Source organism: Strigops habroptila, chromosome 10 (genome assembly GCF_004027225.2).
Source record: "Strigops habroptila isolate Jane chromosome 10, bStrHab1.2.pri, whole genome shotgun sequence".
In the NCBI taxonomy this organism is placed as follows: Eukaryota; Metazoa; Chordata; class Aves; order Psittaciformes; family Psittacidae; genus Strigops; species Strigops habroptila.
Genome location: NC_046359.1, coordinates 15,306,220 through 15,329,296, shown reverse-complemented (window position 1 = coordinate 15,329,296; position 23,077 = coordinate 15,306,220). Strand labels below are relative to the sequence as shown.

Here is a 23,077-nt window from a genome sequence, read left to right as displayed (position 1 = left end):
ATACATTAATTCAGAATGCCAACACAAAGACAATTTTCTTAGCTCTACATTGATAAAATCACTGACCACTGTGCCTCTCCTTCTGTGTCAATGTAATGAAACAATTTAAATATAACATTCGTGGTCTTGCTTTGCTGTCATCTTGGTCTACTTGTCTCTCTGACAGCTGGTATGTACCAGTGCCAGCTTCAGCTACCTTCTGTTACAACTAGAGTCAGAAACTTTGCTATTCTGCCTCACTTCCTGTTGCTCCTCAATTCATGTCTGTCCACCTCTCATCTCACCTTATCAGATCATCTTCCTGGCTCTGTGATGCACTGAAATCTTAGCCCAAGATGCTCATAGCCATTTTCAGAACAATAACGTGAGCATTTTTTTCTACTAGTAATAAAAGAGTAATTAGGCATGGTTTAGCACAATGGAATTCTAGCTTTAGCTTTTTCTTTCTTAACTAAGAAAACTAACCTTATTTAAAGGTTTTCTCCTTGCACAGCTACCTACAAATGCCCACTTTGCTAGCTGACAGCTCACAAAATCACCATCCACAGAATGGAAAGTCTCACTTCTATTTTTTTTTAATTATTATTAGAAAATGCCTTTTATTTAGCTCTTTAGTTTGACACTTACATGTAATTCCAATTTTATACAGCTCTCGGAATTTTTGATTGTAGCCTTCTCCTGGCACATAGTCTCCAAGGCCAATAGTGCTCAGGGAAATGAAACAAAAGTAAAAAGATTCCAAAAAATTCCAGTCATCTTCCAGAACAGAAAATATTGCTGCTGGGATTAAGAAGAAGCACGAGACAGTGATGAACCCAAGGACTATAGCGTGGATGATTGCAACAATCTGCTTGGAGAAGCCCCAGCGAATGTGGAAATACAGGACAGGCCGCCTGCTGACATATACAATGATGCGCTGTACCACTGCTGTCAGGAAAAGCAGTGTAAATGGGATCCCGATGACTGAGTAGATGATGCAGAAGGCTTTTCCTCCATCAGATAAAGGCACCGTGTGTCCATAACCTGGAATAAAGCAGAGGAGGCATAGGACGAGCTCAAGCTGCAGCTCACATACCAATCTGATATTAGCTATACTGTGTGAGAAACGCCCCTTCCCCTCCTATAAATGCTTCACTATTGCTAATTCTGAATTCTGCTACTCTTCAGAAATGCCATTCAAAGGTCTGTTTTAAGCAGGCAAACAAAGCCTAAGTGCTAGCAATAAGAAAGTAAAAAAAAAAAACAAAAAAACAAATTATCTTTCAAAATTGTGAAGGTAATTGTATAAATGCTTATTTTGGAGAAGGAAGTAATGCCTAGTCAGGAGTGGGAACCTATGCCAGGAAATCTGTTTTATTCTGGGTTTTCCTGCTGACTTTTTTGTTTAGTTTTACAAAATCATGTAGCTTCTTTTACTCACCTTGTTAAGTGGAATAATCCATACTTCAGAAAAAAGTTCCTACTTCTACTTTGTAGTAACCTTATGTGAAAATCATTCAAATTACATTGAAGTATTACAACCAGCATTCCACGCTACATATTTCCATGCTTCTGCGGGGTGTTTAGATGATGATCCAACAAACATATCTAAAAGTAGAACAAATATCTTCACAGCAAAACTCCTAGGATCTAACCACTGTGGCTGGATTTTGTAAACAGCTAGCCATTTACACGCTAGAGGTCTCAACAGTGATCTGTTCAGAGCGCAGGAATGCATCTACTGGTGTACCAGGTGATAATGGCCAGCAATCTCAATTCCACAAAAGTGTGCAATATACTTGTACCCAGCACAAGCAGCTATGCTGCCAAAGCACACTCTGCCAGTCAGCCTGGTTCTAAATGTAAATCATAAGCACAGAAAAGAACAGTAAATCCAGCATAAACCAGGAATGCTTTCTTCTGTTTGCCAACCAAAAAAGTATTTTGTTTTCATTGCAGCAAGGAAGAGGAAATCTCTTGAGATCTAGTTTAGGCACTCTTTATACTGATATCAAGCCAAGCAAGTGCAGACAGGCCCTAGTAATTCTGCTGCCCCAAATGTGCCAGCTCACGCAGGTTATGTTAGTGCTGTATGAGGCATTTTCCAGAGCTACTGCAACTAGCTATCTTGAGGAGCCCAGGCAGAGCCCAGTGCACACAGGGTTATGCTGCTTCTGCTCTCTGAACTGGGGTCACTCTGCACTCACCCAGTCTGCCCAGTGCAACACTGGACCAGACAGATATTCCCCAAGGGCTCCAGGGAACCCACTGCCTGCTCCCCTATGAAACCAGCTGCTCTGCAAGCACCTTCAGGTTTTATAAGAACACAAGAGATTTCCCCTCCACATTAATGAATTTAATAGTAGAAGCATTACTCTTTTAAGTTTTCCAGTGGAGTAAGAAAAGGAAATGTTCTTTTTATTTAATATGCATAGAGAGACTTCCAGACAAGGAAGGGCAGGCAAAACATCTTATCACTACAACATACAAAGTCTTAGAAAAGAAACACGAGGCACAGTTTCTCCATGTTAGCTAACCCGACAGGAAACTTCAGTTTTATTTGAATTTTAATGACATTATGAATAATTTACCCAAGCTCAGTCTTTTGAACCACAGAACATTGTACTAATTAATGGCGTTTTTTCTTGCTCACCTTCTGCTTGCTTTATTTGCTTTGAGATAAGAGAGCCAGAACTGCATAGGGCTCACCAGATGCAGTTGAATCAGATTTATGAAGCTGCAGAGATTTCTTGCCTTGTGTTCTACTCCATCTCTAATAATGCTGGACTTTTGACTGGCATTTCTGATTGCCACTGACTTGACACTTCCTCTGCACAGAATCTTGCCCCTCAGAGGTATCCAGGCATCCACAAGAAGAGCCCATCACTTCATATGTGAAACTATGACTGGCTTTGCTGTGAGCATGACTTAACATTTTATCCACGCTTGTTTTCAAGTGCCATTTTATTGCCCTGTTGCCCTGCGGCTCACCCGTACTGCCTTAAATAATTTTGTGTCTTCACTAAACTTTGTTACCTCCCTCTTCCAGGTCATTTACGAGTTTGTTGAACAGCACAAGCTCCAACATAGGCCTCCAAGGAACAATCCTTGTGACATTCCACTACTTCCAAGAACTAACCATTTTCTCCTATTCTGTTTTCTATCTTTCGCTATCTTCCCATCCATAAAGAGGGCCAGCTGTAGTTGCTTAGTGTTCCTGAAAGCATTTTACAACTATCAACTCCAAGCTTGGAAGAGAAGAAAGATGTGTGCTTTGAGTATATCACAGGACATAAAACTGACCAATGTCATACAAAGAAAAAAAAGCAATTGCAATGCTCCTTCACATCAAAGTGTCTTCTTTAAGCAGAACTATAGGTGTGTTATTTGAGTAATATGCAGATCAGATCTCATCTGGACTATCTACCTCATTCTGTATATCCATATTTAAAGAATTAATTTACACTGGAAGAAGAACAGAGAAAGGTTATGGAAACCATCATGGGAATAAAGACTATTTTATGAAAGGAAGATAAAAGTGGTGGCTTTCTTGGCACAGCTGAATGGAGGCTGAAAAGTGATACAGTATCTCCCTGTTAATGCATCAGCATAGAAGTACTACCAAGGGAAAAGAAATGCTTTAGATGAAGAATAATATTGCCACACAAACAAATAGCTTTGATATAGCATGAATAAATTTAGTCTGGAAGTTAGCAGAAGGCTTTTAAGCTTCAGAGAAGAGTTCTGGAGCAGCCATCCACTTTCAGTACTGAGGAAAGAACCCAGCTATATTTCAAACAGAGCTTGATGAAGCTTGGTAACTTTATGGATGATGCGGTATCATGAGGCTATACACGACAAGCAGAAACCGAGCTTGCAGACCTAGAAAGTCTCTTGCAAGGTCACTTCAGGGATACTTGAGGAGATTACTTTATCTGCTCCTCAGCTGCTAACAGTTACAGGAACTATAGTACTAAAGAGCATTGACAGTTTCTGACTGAGGAGATAATCCACTCAACCAGCAGCAGCAAAAGGATGACACCTTCTAAAAGCAATGGAAGAGTGATCAATGTTTGCTTGCTACTCAGGATACAGAGTCACTGCTTAGGAATGATTATACTGAAAAGCTTGAGCTAAAACAGTCACAATTTTTAATTGTGGCTATGGCAAGTGAGGAGGAAAAAGATCCATTCCCCCCCCCCCCCCCATGAAATTGCTTTTATGTGACTTTTCCTAGCAATGCCTATAATCTTAGTCATCACTATGCAAAAGTCAGTAAAAAAGCTCAACACAGCCATACGTTAAAAAAGAGGAAATGACAGATCTGAGGCAGGAGACACTCCATGTCTGCTTTCAGACACTTGCACTCTATTGCCTCCCATTTCTGCTTCTGCACCTGTTTGTAGGTTCTCTGCACTGTAATCTCTTCAGGGAAATTCCCTTCTATAATCTCTCCATAAAGTGCCTAGCACATGCTAGTTCTACATAAATAATAGGTAATAAAAAGTATGCCAATTTGCCTTTTTCAGTAGAAACTGCAACATTCAAATGCATTACAACTGCAATTCTGATATTCTTTTTGTTAGGAAAAAAGGATGCTCACAAAAAGAGGACCACTTATAAAGATATTTCTTTATTCTACCAGGCAGACTTGCTGTGGGTGACTAGAATTAAAGTGACCATGTAGCATATCTGATAACTGTATTACTGATTATGAAGACAGACAAGATTTACCAAATGCTGTATTTTTATATGTACAATGCAAATATCAGGTAACAATCACCCAGTTAAAAGCACTGACCTTTGAAAAATCAGAGCCTCAGACAACCTGCCCAGACTCAGCAGCAAAGCAACACTAGAGATAAAAGGATATTACTCACATATAATCCCTTGCATTCATAGCTTAGAGGTACCATTCCTTAAGAAAAGCTCACAGAAAAGAAAAAAAAAAAATCACATGCAAGACCAGCAGGATTTGCCAAATTAAGTAAGATCAGTGCTCCATCTAGCTCAGTGTCTTGAGACAGATCATGTTTGATTGATCATACAAAGAGCAAAACCCCACAAGATGTAGACAGTTGGGTTTCCGTTCTGTTTGCAAATGCGGATTTTTTTCCTTAAAAGTAATTTACTCTCTTCTGACTTGGAGAAATTCTACTGTTATAGTTTACATACATATATATATATACAAAAAAATGTCTTTATCTGTTCTGATGTAATTTTGAATGTCATCATAGTCTACAAAAGTGCTTATTTAAAAAAAATCATTTAAAATGTTTAAATCTTTTTACATTGATCCTGTTGCTGCAAGTTATACAAGTCAATTATGTGTTCAATAAATTACTTACTCTTCCATTTGCTGTCTTTCATGTTAGTCTTTTGCTCTTATACCTTTCTAAAAAGACTTGGTCATGACTTCTCTGTACTTTTTCCAGTGGTTTGTATCCCTCTTCTGCAAGTTCCTTTAGTTATTTTCTCTTCCGTCTTACCTGTGCCTAATTGTCCCTGTTTGATCACTTTGTAGAGAAATATGCAGAATTGATCACTGTATTCCAGGTAAGATATATTTTTTCCCTCCATTTTTATATACCATCACACTTTGTTTTTCAGAGTCTCTATGGAGCTTACAACAACTTCCAACTCTCAACAGCCTATGCCAAACCCAGTATTGCGTACCAGTATTTCACAATAGTCTTCCATCCTGTGTTAGCTTGGTACTTGTTGGCACTGAGTGTTCTCTCCTTTCATCCTTCTCAGATACTGCTTTTACCAATATAAGCAGTCGATATCATCACTGCTTTGTCTCTTCATCGTTCAGTCCTTCCTGTAGCTTATTAATTGGTCTTTTCTGTTAAGAGACAGTGGACTTACAGGTATTTTGGGACCCTGAATCGAGCATTTAGTGCCACAGGGCAGAGGTGCTGCAGTTCTGTGTTCTGATAACCAGCCTGGAATTCCACGCAGAAGTTCCCAGAGGCCGTTCTGAAGGGTGAATGTTTGAATGTGTAAGTGGATCTGGTATCAGGTGAGGCAACAGACAATCAGAGGTGCTACAGCATTGGAAAAGTTTCCTCACAGACAGCCTCTCTCAGGCTATGGTGATGAAGCCTGGAAGTATGCAGGCTGCAGCACTGGCTCTTTCTCTTGACCCTCTGTTACGCTTCCAGGGTATCTGCTGTCCACAATTGTTCTCATGGGCTGGTCGCACAAAGGGGAACCACCATTCACAGCATTAAAGCTCATTCCTCTCCCTCCATGAATTAAGCAGTCAATGGTTTTGTGTTGTCAGTTTTCTTCTGCCAGGTGCTGTTCTCCCTCTCTTACAGATTTCATCAAGCCATTGCTCCCTCAGCTCCCCCTAACCCCAGATGACCCTGTTGAAACACCACCAGCCCTATGTGGCACCACCAAGCTTCTCAGGGTGTGGAAGTATCTTCAGCACTCCCAGTGTCCTCCCCAACAAACCCATTCAGATGGCAGAGTCATAACACACAACCCCAATGCAGCAGCACAACATGACAAGCATGTTCATCCCTTTGCTGGTTTGAGTCAGCGTCTCTGAAGAGAAGCCAGCCCTTTAAGGCTGCTCATAATCTCAAAATGCCCCATAGATTAAGCGAATCATATGTTATGTATTAAAGTCATGCAAAAATTTTTCATTCATCCCAAGCGTAACATGACTCACTGGAATATGATGATGACGACAATGAAGGTCAATGACAATAATTACATAATTTATACATTTATTTTTATAAACCTTTGACATTTTCTGCTGTGTTTAACAGTGAAATACATCCCTGTTCCTAACTGGTCTATGATCTTCTAAGATAAAAAGGAATTGTCAGGTGATGGTAGATCCATGTTGTAAGAGATCGCAAGTCTCAGTATTTTTTCCTATTTCAAGAAGAGCATAGCAGCAACAAAAATAATCAGAAAATTGCCCTAGAGAGTTCAAACCAACAACATTATGATTTAAGTAGCTGATTAGGAAGTTTATGTCAAGTATAGCAGCTGAGCAAGCCATAAATTTACAGGCAAAAGGCCACCTGCCACACAGAATGGCATCAATTAGAAAAATATATGCTATTTTATGCAGCATATCTACATGTGCCAAAGCATCTGCTCAGAACCAGATGATCTCAGAAAACATATTTTATTTTTTCTACTTCTATAGGGCATGCTCTGGGACAGACCAGTTTTAAAGATAGCTAATAGGCAGGTAGTTAAACTAGCCTGTTAGCACACCGCTGCGCATAAGCCTTCCTTCCCTACAAATACAGAGAGAAAAAGGAATGTAAAGGGCTGTAGATAGACATACAAACTGCTCCATAGCTAAAAAATGTGCAAAACAGTTGCACTGTGTTGCTAGAAAAGACTTTTCAGAACTCTGAGTCAGAGGTTTGAGACACAGCAATACCATTAAAAACAGATATTAAAACAGAGTTATATGTTAAAAAAGAAGTGAAAATCAAAAGTTCACCAACACAGTTTTGTTAAACAAACCTGAGAACTTTGATTTCCAGCAAGGCTGAGATAAGCCTCCCTATATGGCAGAAAGGAGGAGAAAAAAAATCCACTATGATAGGCTCTTTTAAGCAGGAGAAATACATTCTGACATTACATTTTGCTACCTCCTCAGTTGAGCTAATGGAACTGGGTTTGTGTGCACTGGAGAAGAGAGAAAGAGGTGCTGAAAACTGAACTGATGAAATCATCTGGGTTTTAAAAAAAAAAGCAAACAAAAAAACCCAACCCAAACAAAAAACCTCCAAACAAACAAAACAACAACAACAAAGTAGGAAAGTGAGGAGAAGCAGATTTGTTGGAGACCTAGTTCATTTCACTAAATAAAAGCTTACAGCACATGAGGAGGAAGGTGATGAAGGGTGTGGCAGAAACCTCTTAAACCAGTTTTGCCACTAAAAAACCCCATTCATTAGGTTCATCCTCACACAGCACCGATGAGGGTGACTTAAACTTATAGCTGAGGTGATTCAGTATGGTGCTATTCCAGCTCCCTTCAATAATAATATGATCCTCAAACCTCACTACAATAGAAGTTGTAAAAACATATTTAGACAATTAAATTAACCATGAGTATTAGTTCTCTATAATGATTTCTCACATAATCACTTCTCAGAATAGAATTATTTTGTTTTGCCAATTTCTAGTATTTGTCCTACTAGATATTTGCAAATATCTAGTAGGGACTTCCTCCCCTAAACAAACAAACCCCAACAGAGATTACAACACACTGATTTGCATGTATCCACTAATGTTACATGGTTTCAGTTCCTTCTGAGACTGTCCTTTGCTGCCACTAGTTATCAAAGCCAAAGACTACTAATTCCTGAGTCAATGTCCTGCTAGCTATATTTGGAGTTGCCTTGGAAAGGACCAGGTTCTTATAATCAGCTCACAAATGTCACCTGCTCCAAGAAAGGCTGAAATGGCTTTGAACATAGTCAGTTCAGTAATAAGGTTGTACGAGCAATTTGGCTGGCTGTCAGCAACATCTGAACCCAAGAACCATGCCAACGGCACGGATATTTTGGCTGCCATGTTAAAAAGAGTTTCAAAACCAGTTTCTACCAGAACAGCTGCGCGTCAGAACATTTATATCGCGCAAAGCATATAAAGCCTGCCACATGTGTTCCTGCACAGGAAGCAGTATTTCACCTGCCCAAATAAACCAAGCTAGAAACTGCATCCACATATGCTGGGAAAAAGGGACACTGATGAATGAAACTGGGGAAAATGTTTGTATGAGGACAATGGATATTTCCACGCTATTTATGTGAATACATTGAGATAAACAGCTTGCTTTATGGTCTTATATCTGGTATTGTTTAAACTGTCCAAGGATTTGTACCAGTGCGGGCAAAACACTGACGGTTAGTTCCTGTTATGACTAACATGATCCGGGTCAGCCTAAATAACCAGTGTGACAGTGGATATAGCTACATGCTGACATGTAACACATCCGCATTCAGAAAGCATGGTGACTGTTAATCTTAAATAAAGAAACAAAACAAACATCTCATGCTGGGAGCAGGGGTAACGATTCTAATTTCCTACTGAGTATTTTCTTAGCACTCTGAAAAGTTATCCCCTTTCTTGCAGTAAACCAAATCTCAACTCCATCTGGGAGTCCCACATGAAAAGCAAGCAAAAGCTCTTACTGACCTAGACCTATGCGCAGGGTGGCACTTCTGGTGGAAAATCATTTCTACAGAAATAAATAATTACCCATATAAAACTATATTTAAAAAAAAAAAATCAGTATTTAACAAATAATGTGTGTAGAACACTATTTTTAAACAGTATTATACACACTGTATTAATGTAATGTAATAATAATTTTGAACTTAATACATTAATAAATATTTAGAACCAAACTATCAAACTGTTTTTTTTTTTTTTTGTTAGTTATTGTATATTTACTGTGCTACCAAAACAGAATAAAAATATTTCCTTGTCCTCAAAACATACAAGTTCAGTATAAAATGCAAGGCAGCCAGTGAACACAAATGGAAAGGTGCAAAAGAATGAGATGATCCTGGACAGTGTGCGGCACAACAGCATTCATATCACCTGCATCACCTCTACTTAACGTACCCTTTCAAGTATCCATACACACTGACGAGCTCCCCCCCGAGTCTTCTCGTCTCCAGGCTGAACAGTCCCAGTCTCTCCCACCCTCACGGGAGAGACACTCCAGTCCCTTCATCATCTTAGTGGCCCTTTGCTGGACTCTCTCCAGTAGCTCTGTACCTTTTTGTTCTAACCTAGCTGCTGATGCTGGAGAATTCTCTGTTTGAGGAGATATTTCTGTACAGTGTACTATATTAAGGTTGCTGCACACCTTTATATAGAAATGTGAGATACAGGAGGCTGGAATATTGATGATGTGGACTGGGCAAGTCTTTCCAATCCCATTTTTTTTCAGTACCAATTATGGAGCAAGAGTCATTGTCACCTTCAATATCCAGGAAAAATGACAATAAAGCACAAAACTTTTATTCCTTTCTTCAAATTCTGACATACTTTCATATGAATTATAAATATTTTCTCTCATGTAGAGATTAAAATATAGACATGCCTTTTTAATCTAGGAAAAACCCATGTTCTTGAAGTTAGCTGCTCTCATGATCCACAAACAGTAATAAAAAAATGCATGTTAAAAACATTTTTCAATCAAATTTGAGTGACAAAACATAAAGCAGTGCAAGTATCCTGTTGTCATTTCAATCAGCAAGAGAAAAGCTGCAGTCAGTGCAGGGGGACCCCTGGAAATCAGATATTTATAGAAGATGACTTTCCATTTTAAAAAATGTGATCATTTTTGATACACTTTACACAGAGGCAATAGGAGAAATCACAAGATATCATGAAGAAAATGCCTATCTGTTGTTGGGCTTGTCAGCAAAACTAGTCCTTTAAAACATCAAAATAGTTTGGTTGCAACAGGAGATGAGATCTTATTCTAAAAATCTCATGTGAATGTAATGAGAAAAAGCAACATTTGATCATACTACTTAAAGCATCAAGTATCTGCCAAATCCTGTCCTGAAGGTATTATTCTGATTATTGGAACGTAGAGCAACAGAAAAAAAGGGGGGAAAAAATCAACAAAAAACCAACAAACAAACCCTTGCATTGTCACCTTCTTTACATTAGTATTGAAGCATATTAGATGTGGATTTGTAGAGTGGAATACTTAGTAGCACGGACCTAAGTTCATCATTATATTTAGAGAAGCCAGGGTTTATTTCAGATTTGCTCTACTTTGTTCACAAAGACTGAATGCCCAGTCATAGCTGAGGTGTGTGTTTCACTGCTCTCCCAGAGTGCCTGTTTCAGGTTGTTTAACTGAAAAGAATTCCAGTCTGCACACTCCAAAATTGCTCCACAAGTTTGAACCAAAAGTGGGAAGTGGGAATGATCTGCGGATTTGTTTCAGCAGTGCACTCTTGATCTGAGCCAAACCACTACTGTACGGCCAAGAAAGCTGGCATACTTCAGCTGCCTTCAGAGTTTGAAACTGAAGTTAACAGCACTTCTCTAGCACCAGCTCCTGTACTTGGGTTCAGCAGGGCAATGCCAGAGTGGCTTAAAAGCACGGTTCCCCATACATGAAGCATTTTCACTTCTCTGAAGTGAAACAGGCTCCAGATTTTTAGTAGGAAAGACTTTCACTTACAGTTCCTGAATTGCTGTCATGACTCAATAATACGAACGATGACATGATTAATATTCTATAAGGCTATCTGAAGCACAGGTCACTTGAGAACATGCAAGGAAGATTAGATTAGATATAAGGAAGAAGTTCTTTACAGTGAGGGTGGTGAGGCACTGGAATGGGTTGCCCAGGGAGGTTGTGGATGCTCCATTCCTGGCGGTGTTCAAGGCCAGGTTGGACAGAGCCTTGGACCACATGGTTTAGTGTGAAGTGTCCCTGCCCATGGCAGGGGTGTTGGAACTAGATGATCTTAAGGTCCTTTCCAACCCTTACTATTCTATGATTCTATGATTCTATAAGGATGCTCCATGAAGTGAAGGGAAACTAGATATAACCCTGGGCCAAACCAAAGAAATACCAATATTTCCTAATTCCGACCCAGACATTCTATGCTTCCTTTCATCAGAAAGTTCATCCATGTCTTGTTCACATCACCGTGCAAGGCAATACACACCAGATTCAAAGACTACAGTCTGATGGGCATATGGAATGGCTGGCAAACCAGCAACTGCTGTTTTAGACAGTATTTACCCATAGTTACTATTTAATGAAGAACATTCCAACTGCATAGCAGTGATGCTAATGATGAAGTCATTCCCATGCCAACAGTTAAGATCCCTATGAGGGGGCTATAAGGAAGTGGTCAGTACAAATACTGCAGAGGAGGAGGATGAGTTGTACTAGAGCAGTGTAACAGTAGATGGAATCCACTGCACAGGAGCCAAACGTAGACAAAAGAGTAAGTACAGAAATTAGCATGTCCCTCCCACATCTGAGATGATTATTAATGACTGTTTGGTGAAACACTATCTCTTCTCAACAAAATTATCGGAGAGAAATACAACTCAAAAGATAATAACTTTAAGTGGAAAATGATAGCATTCTTTCATGTTACACTGCCTGACACCGGATCTTGCTAATCTTGCCTGGATACATTATGTACGAGTAAAACGGACATCATCAACCCGGGGAACTGTTAGAGCCTTCCAGCAGACCAAGTGAAAGTACGCATTGTTGGTCACCATACCGGGACCTACCATGTGTGAGACAAGGGTGGCAGGACTCCAGGTTAAGGCACATGCTCCATTTGAGGACTCCAGAAAGGACATGCTTCTCTGCAGGAAGACACTTCTCCAGTCACTCAGCTGGCAAAGTTTTCCTACTTACCCTGTGAGAGCCGAGTTTTCAAACTGTAGCTATAAGCTACACAGCTCCTATCAAATTGGCCATTAAGAAACTGCTTTTTGTTGTGACATGTTAAACCTTCAGCCTGACATGAGGTTCTTGTGGGCTGGACCTGTGCTCCCACAGAGCCCTGACAACTTCAATCATGTTTTTTGAAGTGACATGTCATTAAAAAAGATTTCATGCCCTGCCATATACTTCACACAGTACTGAAAGCAGGAACAAAGACTAAATATGTGAGTGCCTTCTGCACTCAGAGGTCTGCTAAACCTCTGTGGCAAAAGCATTCAGGCTTCACTTCTATCAAGAGATAGACATGCATTTCTGGGTTTGTTGTTTGGGTTTGGGGTTTTTGTCTTGTTTTTTAAGTTTGACAGAATTTTTATTTTTAAACCCAAAGTCTTTATATTAGAAATTGGTTCTGCTTAGTGCTATCCTGGATTTAAGACCCCGTAAAGGTTAAAATGCAGTTAAAGCAGGATCCATCTGGTGTTGGGACATTTCCGCCCCCTGCCCCAGACATCTCAATAACAGTACATTTCTAGAAATACATATCCAAAAACCTGCACATCACATCTTTAGATCTACTTCTAGCAAAGATTTAGCATAAGAAACCTGTATCTTGTTTCAACAGTTATTTTCCCTGTTATCTCATATTCATTTTTTCCATACAGAAAAAAGAAAATGGTGAAAGTCTGCTGAATAAAATGCAACCAAAAGGTCAAAAGTAAGATGAGATATCCTGAGGGCTCAGGATATCTTCCTCAGCCAGGAAAACTCCAATTATTCTTTTATTGGTTTACTTGCCTGCTAGGCAACAAATGGTCAAAAATCTGTATCGAAGTAGGGGCCCCACCACCAGACTACTTTATTATGACTGTTTCCTGATAGAACACACTGTAAGTCTCCAAAATTTAAATTTAATAATTGAAATATTTTGCTTTACTTGTAGTCCTCAGAAATGTTAGAAAATACAATGAGGTTTTGTGCGGGTCTTTTATTAAGGGTTTTTGCACTGTTATGTTCAGCAGCACATGTGCAGCATTCCCACAATAATGGATTTTTAAAGCCACTGATCACCGACATTAACATGCAGTCAAAGAAACAGGTTCATTAAGAACTTCAACACAAGCTTCAAGGTACTGAAAGGCATACAAGCCTTTTTGCAGTTCTTCCTGGGAATTACATCCTGAAATATTCAAAGTAGGAAGAAAGAAATCTTCACATGGACAACGTTTTTGCAGAGAGACCAGGAAAGACAAAACAATGTTATCGACGAGATTTAGCCAGTAGCTTGTCCATGACAGTGATCTTCTCATTTCTCATGTTAACAAGCTAAAAAACATCACGAGACTTTCACCTTGACTGCAGAATAAAGGTGATATGCCTTACATGATGCTAATACTTGCAGATTTCGTCTTTAGATATGGCAGTGTCTATCTGTGAGGAAAACTCATTTTCGAAGCTAAAACGCATTTATCATCTAACTGGCAGTAAAGCTGAGAGGATACACAGCTTCTGAAGAGACTGGTAGGAGATGGAGTGTTTTCTTTCTGGAAAAGGTCTGGAACCATAGCTTCATTTCACACTGCAACCTTCTATTTCCCCATCCCCTCTAATTTTCCTGTAACAGGTTTTAAAGTTCTACCAACTACTTGAGCCTTGCACTTGAAAGACCTTGTTTATGCATGGCATACCACAGGGATGTGCCAGCTGCTGCTGAGCCCAGCACCTGTGCAGTATGATATTCTGCTTGAAGCCTGGTGCAGTTCACTGAGAAGAGGCTTCTAAAAACTGGCAATTTGCATCTGTTACCACCCCAAATGCACATCGGGATATGTCAAAAACTTTGAATGTGTTGCAGAGGCATGTGATCAAAGCACTGCAGTAAGTATCCAATTAGTGAAGAATACCTATCTAGTCTCACTAAGTTACCATTTCTTGCACTGAAATGAGCCACAGTTGTTCTTCCTACCATCTGGGAACAAAAAGAACGAACCAGCTGCAAATTAGTATGCTTCCCACCTCCACTTCTGAAACAAAAATTGCTTTATTGCACCACCAGAAAGAACAGAACATGAAAACAGTGAATGAAACTGGTATTGTTGGCAGTAATGAATTATCACACAGTATTAAAAAATTCAGCCATTTCATGCTGCGGAGTTAAAATCAAATCTGTAAGCAGCATCTTTGCACTAAAATGCAACCTCACATGGAAAAAAAATGTTATCTACTAGATACAGCAAGGGAATAGGAATTTATACTCCTAATCTTGTTATCGATTTAACATGCGGAACTCGGTGAAATTACTAGCATCAGCTCTCTTGTTTGGCAGAGGAAGACACATAGTCCTTACCTATCTTCACATTTCAGTAAGTCAATCAGACATCATAATGGATTTGCATACAAATGAATCCTATTTCTGTTTTCTGTTTTAACAGCTATTTCTCAGAAAAACAAAGAATTCAACAGCACATAAAACAAAAAGAAGGCACAAAATATTTAACACAAATAGCAAAAATTACTAAAGAAACTTAACAAAACCCCATTGAGCTCAGTGCATCAGTCTCCACTTTTACATGCAGCATGTTCCACCTTGAGTATTCATTTCTAACTTGAAAATAATAACGAAGAGAAATTGAGACAATATTTACACAAGGGCCAAAGAGAGGTACTTTTTCAGGTGAGATGGCTTATTCTAAACTCTAAATCACAGTCCAAAATGTGATGTTTGATGGTACTCTGCCATCTGAATATAGTCTAGCTGAATATACTCAGTTTCATGCTCAAAATAAAACTTTAATTTACAAGGCCCAATGTGGAAATACTTCAACTGTTATGAGAACCAGCTTACTGAACCATAAGCATATTTGATAGATGCAGTAGTCCTATTGAATCATTCACATGCTTAGGACATCCACATAACAAACACTACCTGTGGTAACCAAAAAATTGATTAGTTACACTGGAATCAGGATACCCAGGATAACCACAACTGTATGTCCTACCAATAAATAAAGGGAAAGGAAAAGAAGATCACTGTAGTTGCACATACCATTTATGTTCATACGAGGATGAAATGCAGACTTTTTTGCCTATTTAGAAGAGGTTATTTAGAAATAAATAGTACCGTAGCATTTAGAAAGACAATCTACAGATACAAGACATTTAGCCAGCAATGTAAAGATACAGACAAAGCAATTTAAATGCTGTGTGGCTTATTAAACACTATATTGCCTGTTTAGATTAGCAACAATTTGTTTTAAAACTGTGAACCTCTCTTCAGTTAGTTAGAGGATGTCTCTTGATGTGATATTTGCTGTTTCCAGAAATTCCTACAACTACAGGAAAATTTTCCTAGTGAAAATACGTCATTCTGACATCTCGGGGACAGAATAAGGTAGCCCTGCATATAAGGAAAGCAGGCAACATTAAATCAGTAGTACAATTCACAAAAAATGCTCCAACAGCCAAATCAGAATTCTGGACCCACCGTGTCAGTCAAAGACATCAAAACTGACCAGTGATTTCAAGTCCCATGTCCTTAACTCCCATTATGTTCAGGTAGCACTCATACTAGAAACACCTAGCTATCACCCAGGCTGAAGACTGAATCACAGAATCATAGAATAGTAAGGGTTGGAAAGGACCTTAAGATCATCTAGTTCCAACATCCCTGCCATGGGCAGGGACACTTCACACTAAACCATGTCGCCCAAGGCTCTGTCCAACCTGGCCTTGAACACCGCCAGGGATGGAGCATTCACAACTTCCTTGGGCAACCCATTCCAGTGCCTCACCACCTTCACAGTAAAGAACTTCCTCCTTATATCTAATCTAAACTTCCCCTGTTTAAGTTTGAACCCGTTACCCCTTGTCCTACCACTACAGTCCCTAATGAAGAGTCCCTCCCCAGCTAAAGTTTCTCATGTTCAGCACCTTCCTGCCAATGCTTGCATTTGCAAACTGTGGTGAACATGAAAAAGGCTGGATTGATGCAACCTGTGACTCTCTAAGGAAAGCAGGATGCTGTAAGTGGCATCTCTCAGACCTTAGTATAAAGGAAGGGGGAATGTAAAATCGTTGGTAATTCCAAAATAAAGGCCTAGCATTGAAGAGTAATGTGTAAATTGATAGTTACATCTCCTCAAGGGAGGAATGTCTTTGCAAGTGTTTGGCCCTACGAATGTATCTAGTTTCTTTTAATTGTCAGTGATCAGAATTTGTAAACTAGTTACAGAAACTAAACACGACAGCATGACTGCATTACTTCCATACTAGTTTCAAAGATAATGCAATTTATCACATAACAATAGCTACCCAGTGGGAAAAAATAAGGTTCTCCTCGAGATGCATATATCTGAGGTATATCAGATAGAAGTATTTTAGTGGTGGCATCTGTATTAACAAAGAGGAGTCTTGTAAAGTTCTTTCAGCTTTGCTAGCTGTCAGTTTAATCTTGCTTGAAATAATGCTCCTTTACAAGGGGCAGCCAGCAATTTTCAGATACATTATCACTATAGGAAACACGTTCTTACGTTACCAGTTCCTTTCTTACATCTGCTAATTTGGCCATGCATTTTTCACTCTTTCTGTGCTTTTACCAAGCTGTTACGTGAAAAGTCTAATGCAATACCAGAGTTACTGCTGAGAAAGATGATCTTTTTCTCTAAGTGGGTCTATCCCCTTTTGCATTGGTTGTAGTTTACCTGACTTCAATAACTTAGACCAAACTAATCCAGCAGAAAGTATGTTTCTTCCAGTCTGATAAAATGACTTGGCTTACTATTGTGGTCCAGTGGGCAACAGTCTAAGCACAAGGAGTAAGTCTGGGTCATAGGGTGGGAAGCCGGAGTCCAAAACGTCTTCCTTCCATTGGCAAAGCTGTCAGGTACACTCAGCCCACTTTGCTTAACATCAACCTGAGCAAACATTTTACTATGTATAAGGAGAGGCAACCAGCATGCTAAAGCAGAGCAAACACTGCCTTCTTCCCACAAATGTTATTCACACATTTGGTAAGTCATGTGGGGTGCATTAACTGATGTTTAGTTTGTTTTCTACACACAATACACAACTGAACAATTTCCTAGGAGGGAGCAGCAATGTTTCTCCACTGAAGCAAAGATAGAGAAACGTGTATTGCACACTTTGATCGGGCTTCTGTGAGTTCCTATTCAAGTAGCTGCAATTTCCTTTAATATAACTCAGCAGAAAAACTATTACTAAAGGAAAAGAAAAAGAATATACAATGCAAGAAAATGAAAGGGTGCTGAAGTACATCCACAGAATGGGAAATCAGCTTCCTGTATGGGAATGCAGACTAGCAGCAGAAGCAAAGATCTGTAAGACAAAATTCACAAGCTCCTATTCTCAACCATACTAAAGGCTCTTACATGATCTTTTACAACTGTTTTTCCTCTTTTCTTAGTTCATCTTTTTGCAAAATACATGCGGAAACATGACTCTAATCTCACAAGATGCAGAACATAACAGAAGTGCTCTAATCAGTAAAGCACATGGTATGTACATGATACAGGATCTACTGGTAAAAAGGTGGTTCGGAAACATGAAAGATTGTAAGTCATGAGGGAGATGGTGATAAGGTTGTGGTATAATGCAAAGCTAAAATCTGGAACTCAAACTTCTGTTTGAGATGTTGGGAGAGTTTTTTATCTTTTGCTTTGGATGAGCTTCATGCTTACTAATAACTTTTAGTGTAAATGCCATTTTCCTTGAAGCAGTATACAAAATTCTGCTTGACCTGAACATTCAGCTGGCTTCGCTTTGTACAAATAGCTGTACTAAAAGATATGACTGAAAGATCAAGATTTATCTTTGCACTATAGCTATGCAGAACGTAAATGCACAATAACTTCAATAATGAACTAAGGCAGGCATTTGCCCTCAGATTTACTCTTTTCTTATCAACACGAATTGTTGATTCACACAGTGCAACATCATGGCTCATGGTTCTTTACTTGCCCAACTTGAGTAGCAGCAGTGGACCAGAAGGCAGGTTGGGGGCCTGGATTTCTCAACAGACATGCGAATACACACAGGTAAATTAAACAATCTCTTACCCTCACATAAGAGAGCTTCATTGAGAACTATTAATCATTCATAAGATTTACAGCATTTTGTGTTTATTTTTGTGCATCACTCTTACAGTTTACAGAGGCTAGGACTTTCAAATAGAAACACGATACGTCTTTGAGCATTTTTGCTATGCTAGTCATTTTTGCTATACTGCTGAGTCAGCATTCCAATAGTAAATAAAAATATAGCCATGAAAATAAGTAATAAGACATGCTGTGAAGTGTTTAACATTTAATTGCCCATTAGTAAATTACACAGCCTAGAGCTTCCAGAATTCTTTATAAAAGATGGAATTTTTACAGTTTGCTTTAGGGTTTTCTGATTTCCTTTAGGCTGTAGGCTTCAAAGGGAAAGGTCTATGCCGTTCTTGTACAACAGAGTTGCAAAGAGTAAAAAGCTACTTAAATAACATACAAAGTAGATTTCATGGCCTTCTTACATTAACCTTAAATACAACAAGCAATTTTCACCAAAATTTTCATGAAGTGATTATGTTTAGGATTGTACAATGAAGTCCCCAAGAGTTAAACATCCAAGTTATTTAATCTTTCAACAGACCTCTGAACACGTAGCAACTTCTGAACACATGGGATTTTTTTCCTCTACAACTTTCTTTAAAGCCACATATAGTACAATCCCATTCTGTCAGGGAGGAAGCAAAACCAGAATTTTTGTCTTGTCTGTGCATTCAATGACTCTGAAGTAATAAACCCAATTTCAAACTATATTTTAAACAAAATAGGATACCTACTCTAGCTTTCCTCTGGACTTTGGCACTGCTACTGCGTGTTGCAATGTCTAAGTCTGGCAATCACATTTTAAAAGCTCAACTGAGCAAAATAAGAGTTCATAGCATGCTGTGTAGGTTTAAAATAACAAAGAAAGTAAAAGGCTAAGTATAAGAGTCAACTCAGTACAGGCTTTAAAATAAAAAAACATGCATAAGCCCCATTCCAGCCAGTGCTGCCATCATTTGAAGTCTTCAGAAGGATTACTTTTGCCTCTTAATGCAGAGAAATCTTCTCACATTTTAAAATAATTATAGGTTTAGTATGTATTTAATCCTTGTGTGTAACCAAAAAAAAAAAAAAAAAAAAAAAAAAAGAGAAGAACTTTCTGAAACGATAGTAAATTTTACAATCCTTGTTGAGCTGGCTGCTTCCTTTTTCCTTGATGCATGAGACCTTTTCCCTACAATTCTGTGTTTAGCTTAGCTTCAGGATACTTGTGAGTCACCTTTAGACACATTACTACAGAAAAGATGCAAAAGCAGATGTGCACTTGTGACGGAATTCCCAGCAGGCTTTATAATTGTGTAATTTTCTGTAGGACAGACTATTATTCTTTCCCCAACACAGCATGTGTTTACCCTTTTAGTCTCACTGCATATTTCTATATGAAAAGCCTGGTACACAGCTTTTACCAACATTGCGGGAAACACGCTGAAGTAAATGTGTAACTTCTTTGCTATTTTAATGGCACGCAGTTATACCAACTAAATGCAGTGCCTTTACTGTAAATATTGAAAGAAGAATATTTGACCTCTACATAAAATATTTTCAGTAAAGTTGGGAAAAGGATTCTGTCAGAAAATACATTCAGTGTGTGGAACATGAAATACACAAGGAGCAAAAGAGATGACAAAACCCCATTCTCATGGTACCAGATCTCTCAATAGCTACATTTGCAGTGGTTTTAAATTATGCTTGAAAACATTCTGTATAGAAGTTCTGGCTACTCCAGAAGTTTTCACTTCATATTAGAGGACAGTAAAAAGATGGAGAAAGCCTGCTGGCATAACAACAGTTTGGACTCACAATTTTCAGGAGAAAGATGGAAAACTGCTGTTAAAGTTCCTACTGGAAAATAGCACGCAACTTTGCCAGAGGGCACAGCCTCACTTTCTGGAACACAAGCAGTACAGTACTCAGAGGTCTACTGGGTTGGCTTGTTCCACTGGCAAAACTTGTTTTCCAGCCCAACCTCCTCCCTCACCTACTGCCAGGGAATACTGCTTAAGTGATCTCCTTGCTTTTGTATCTGCATTCCCCCAGTTCCTCAAAGATGCTGTGAAGCTGCTTAAGCTACTTGGCACAGAATCAGTTTAGAGTAGAGACTACAGTACTACCTAGGAAGCATCAGCTAGTAAATGTTTGGGGTCTGCTGACAGCTGGTGTACCACTTCAATTCATATGTGCTTTTCCCTCAAGGAAGTGTTCATACTCTGTTTTCAGAGATGAATGTGTATCTTTTTTCTTTCCAGGCAAGATGAAATCCATATGTTCTTGCAAAAACCACTCTGATACTTCTCTGAAGCACAGCCACTTGAAAAGCTTTGCTCCACTTGCTCCTTTCAGTCCTAGTCTTAACCAGGACTACATCGCTGATTTGTCCTCACAAGAAACACAACCTCTTTAAGGTTTCAGCTAGGTTCTTAAGCGAAAAAGTGAACTGACACATTATCTTTAGGTCTTCTGGGTCACCATCAGTAACTACTCTAGGACTTTGGTGGAATTTTGTACAAATATCATAACTTTCAAGCAGCTGAGGTCAGATCCAGAGAGAGTAATAATTTAGGTATCTAATTCCCAAGAAACTTCTTCTTGCTATTCGTTAATCCTGAAGGCATCAAAACTCTCATACATATCCTACTTTTTCTCAATTTGCTAAAATTCCATTTCTGCACATGCCAAGAAATGTCCTGGTCTTCACATGGTTTAGCAGCTTGTGGCCTACTTAATTAACCTGGAGCAATGGCTAAAGTAGACATTTCTCCATAGATGATGATGTTCTTCTGTCCAAAACCTGCACAGATTATTAAAATGATGATGTAGTGGGACAGTGTTAAACAAAGAAAGAACAAAAAACAGCCAACAAATAAATGAAACAGAAGAAACTACAGATTTTAAAGGAGACTTATTTTAAGTTACATTCACATAAAATGAAAATCCTACTCAGCAATGGTCAGGAATTGCAGGATTTAATTGTTGATTTTAGAAGCCCCCCTCTGAAAGTGTACATAACTTTTAGCTTAGGATTTGATTTTGAGATATCAGTAGAATGGTAATAAAAATTCCAGCTTTGCAAAAGAATTACAAACAGAAACTTTTTAATGAAAGGCAATTTTTTGGGAGATTACTCTCTTCCTTTCAATAAAGATGTAAATATCAGAGAACAAAATACAGCCAAATGGAGTAATAATTAGAAATAATAACAGAGCAACGGGAGGCCGTATAATCCATCTATTACAGACAGCAAATAATTTTAACATAGCTAAATGCAGTAAACCCCCCCCAAAAAAAAAAAAAGAAATAGCAAAGGTGACATTTACAAAAATGAGTCAATTAATAAGCCCAGGGTAGAACACCAGTAACTCAGCCCTGACCCCAGTTACACTCTGTGTATCATACTAAGATCAACGGATCTGTTTGTAAATACCTTTTCCCCCCCCCCCCCCGGTATTTCAGCAGGGGAAGAATGACCCTGGTCCTGACATACAAGGACTACAGAGGCAGCCATTGCAGTCCTTCACCTGTAAAAAACTGCTGGGCTGGCTCCTCATCACTGGTAATTTAGCAAGGCAGGTGGAACAGCAGGATACACAGTGGAGACAGAGCTTGTAAGAGACACCCCATCTGTCAGCAGCCAGCGCTGCTCCAAACAATAATACAGCCATGCTACTCCATGGCTTCTCTGATTTCTGCCAGGTGATGGTTTTTACTACTCATTGGCCCATAAAGCATAAACATTGGATTAGAGCTACTCTTGCCACCCTTCGTTTCAGCAAGTACAAGCAGGAGCTTGGCACAGCTGACTGCTGTAATCTCATAAAAAACCCGGAACTGCCACCCTCCCTGGAACACAAGACAGGGCAGACCCGGATTTCCTCTCCACTACTACTACTACTTCAGTGGAGAAAACAAGAACTTTGTCTCTTTGTCCTGGACACACAAGAGATAATATGACCAGTCTGTTGGCTGTAACTTGCAACTAAATTGTGGCTTGCATCCCAAAGCAGAGAGCCTAATATCCTTCCCAAAAAGTTTACTATTAGTAATTTTGACAAATACAGGTATTTTGGAGATAGTCATACAAGAGATTTTTGGTTTGTGGGGCTTTTTTGTGTTTGGGGTTTTTTTTTCTTGTTGTTGTATTTTTTGTTTTGTTTTAAAAAACAAACTTGTTAATTCCCTTCTTTGCTGATTTTAAATTTAATTTTTTATTATTTTTTTTTATTTCGTTGAATGTTCCCATATTTTTTGTTGTTAGACAGGAGACCAGAAGCATCCAGTCTACTTTCTCGGTATTAGTCTATCCATATTCATCTTGCCTCCTCTTGCAGCTTCCCTAGATGGTAGTCTTCTTTTCTTCCCTTCCTAAAGACCGCTAGAAAACCATAGTTCAAATCCTTGCACCGAGAATGGCATTAAGCAGAACTCAACTGAAACCTCCCGCATCCAAGGAGACAGCATCTTAACCCTGGGGCCAGACTAGAATATGGCAGCAGTAAGTCTGAAGCTGCTCTGTGGTGTATAAAATACAAGAATTATCCCTGAGAGGAAACCAGACACA

The 23,077-nt window shown here is 39.0% G+C and overlaps 1 protein-coding gene across 1 annotated transcript in view; it reads right to left on the bottom strand.

Moving 5' to 3' along the window:
- Positions 1-23,077, bottom strand: part of KCNK1 (potassium two pore domain channel subfamily K member 1) — a 34,523-nt gene that overhangs the window by 5,046 nt on the left and 6,400 nt on the right. The window contains exon 2 of the mRNA XM_030499874.1: positions 628-1,023. Within this exon, the coding sequence (XP_030355734.1) occupies positions 628-1,023 (396 nt within the window). The remainder of the gene's footprint in view (positions 1-627; positions 1,024-23,077) is intronic.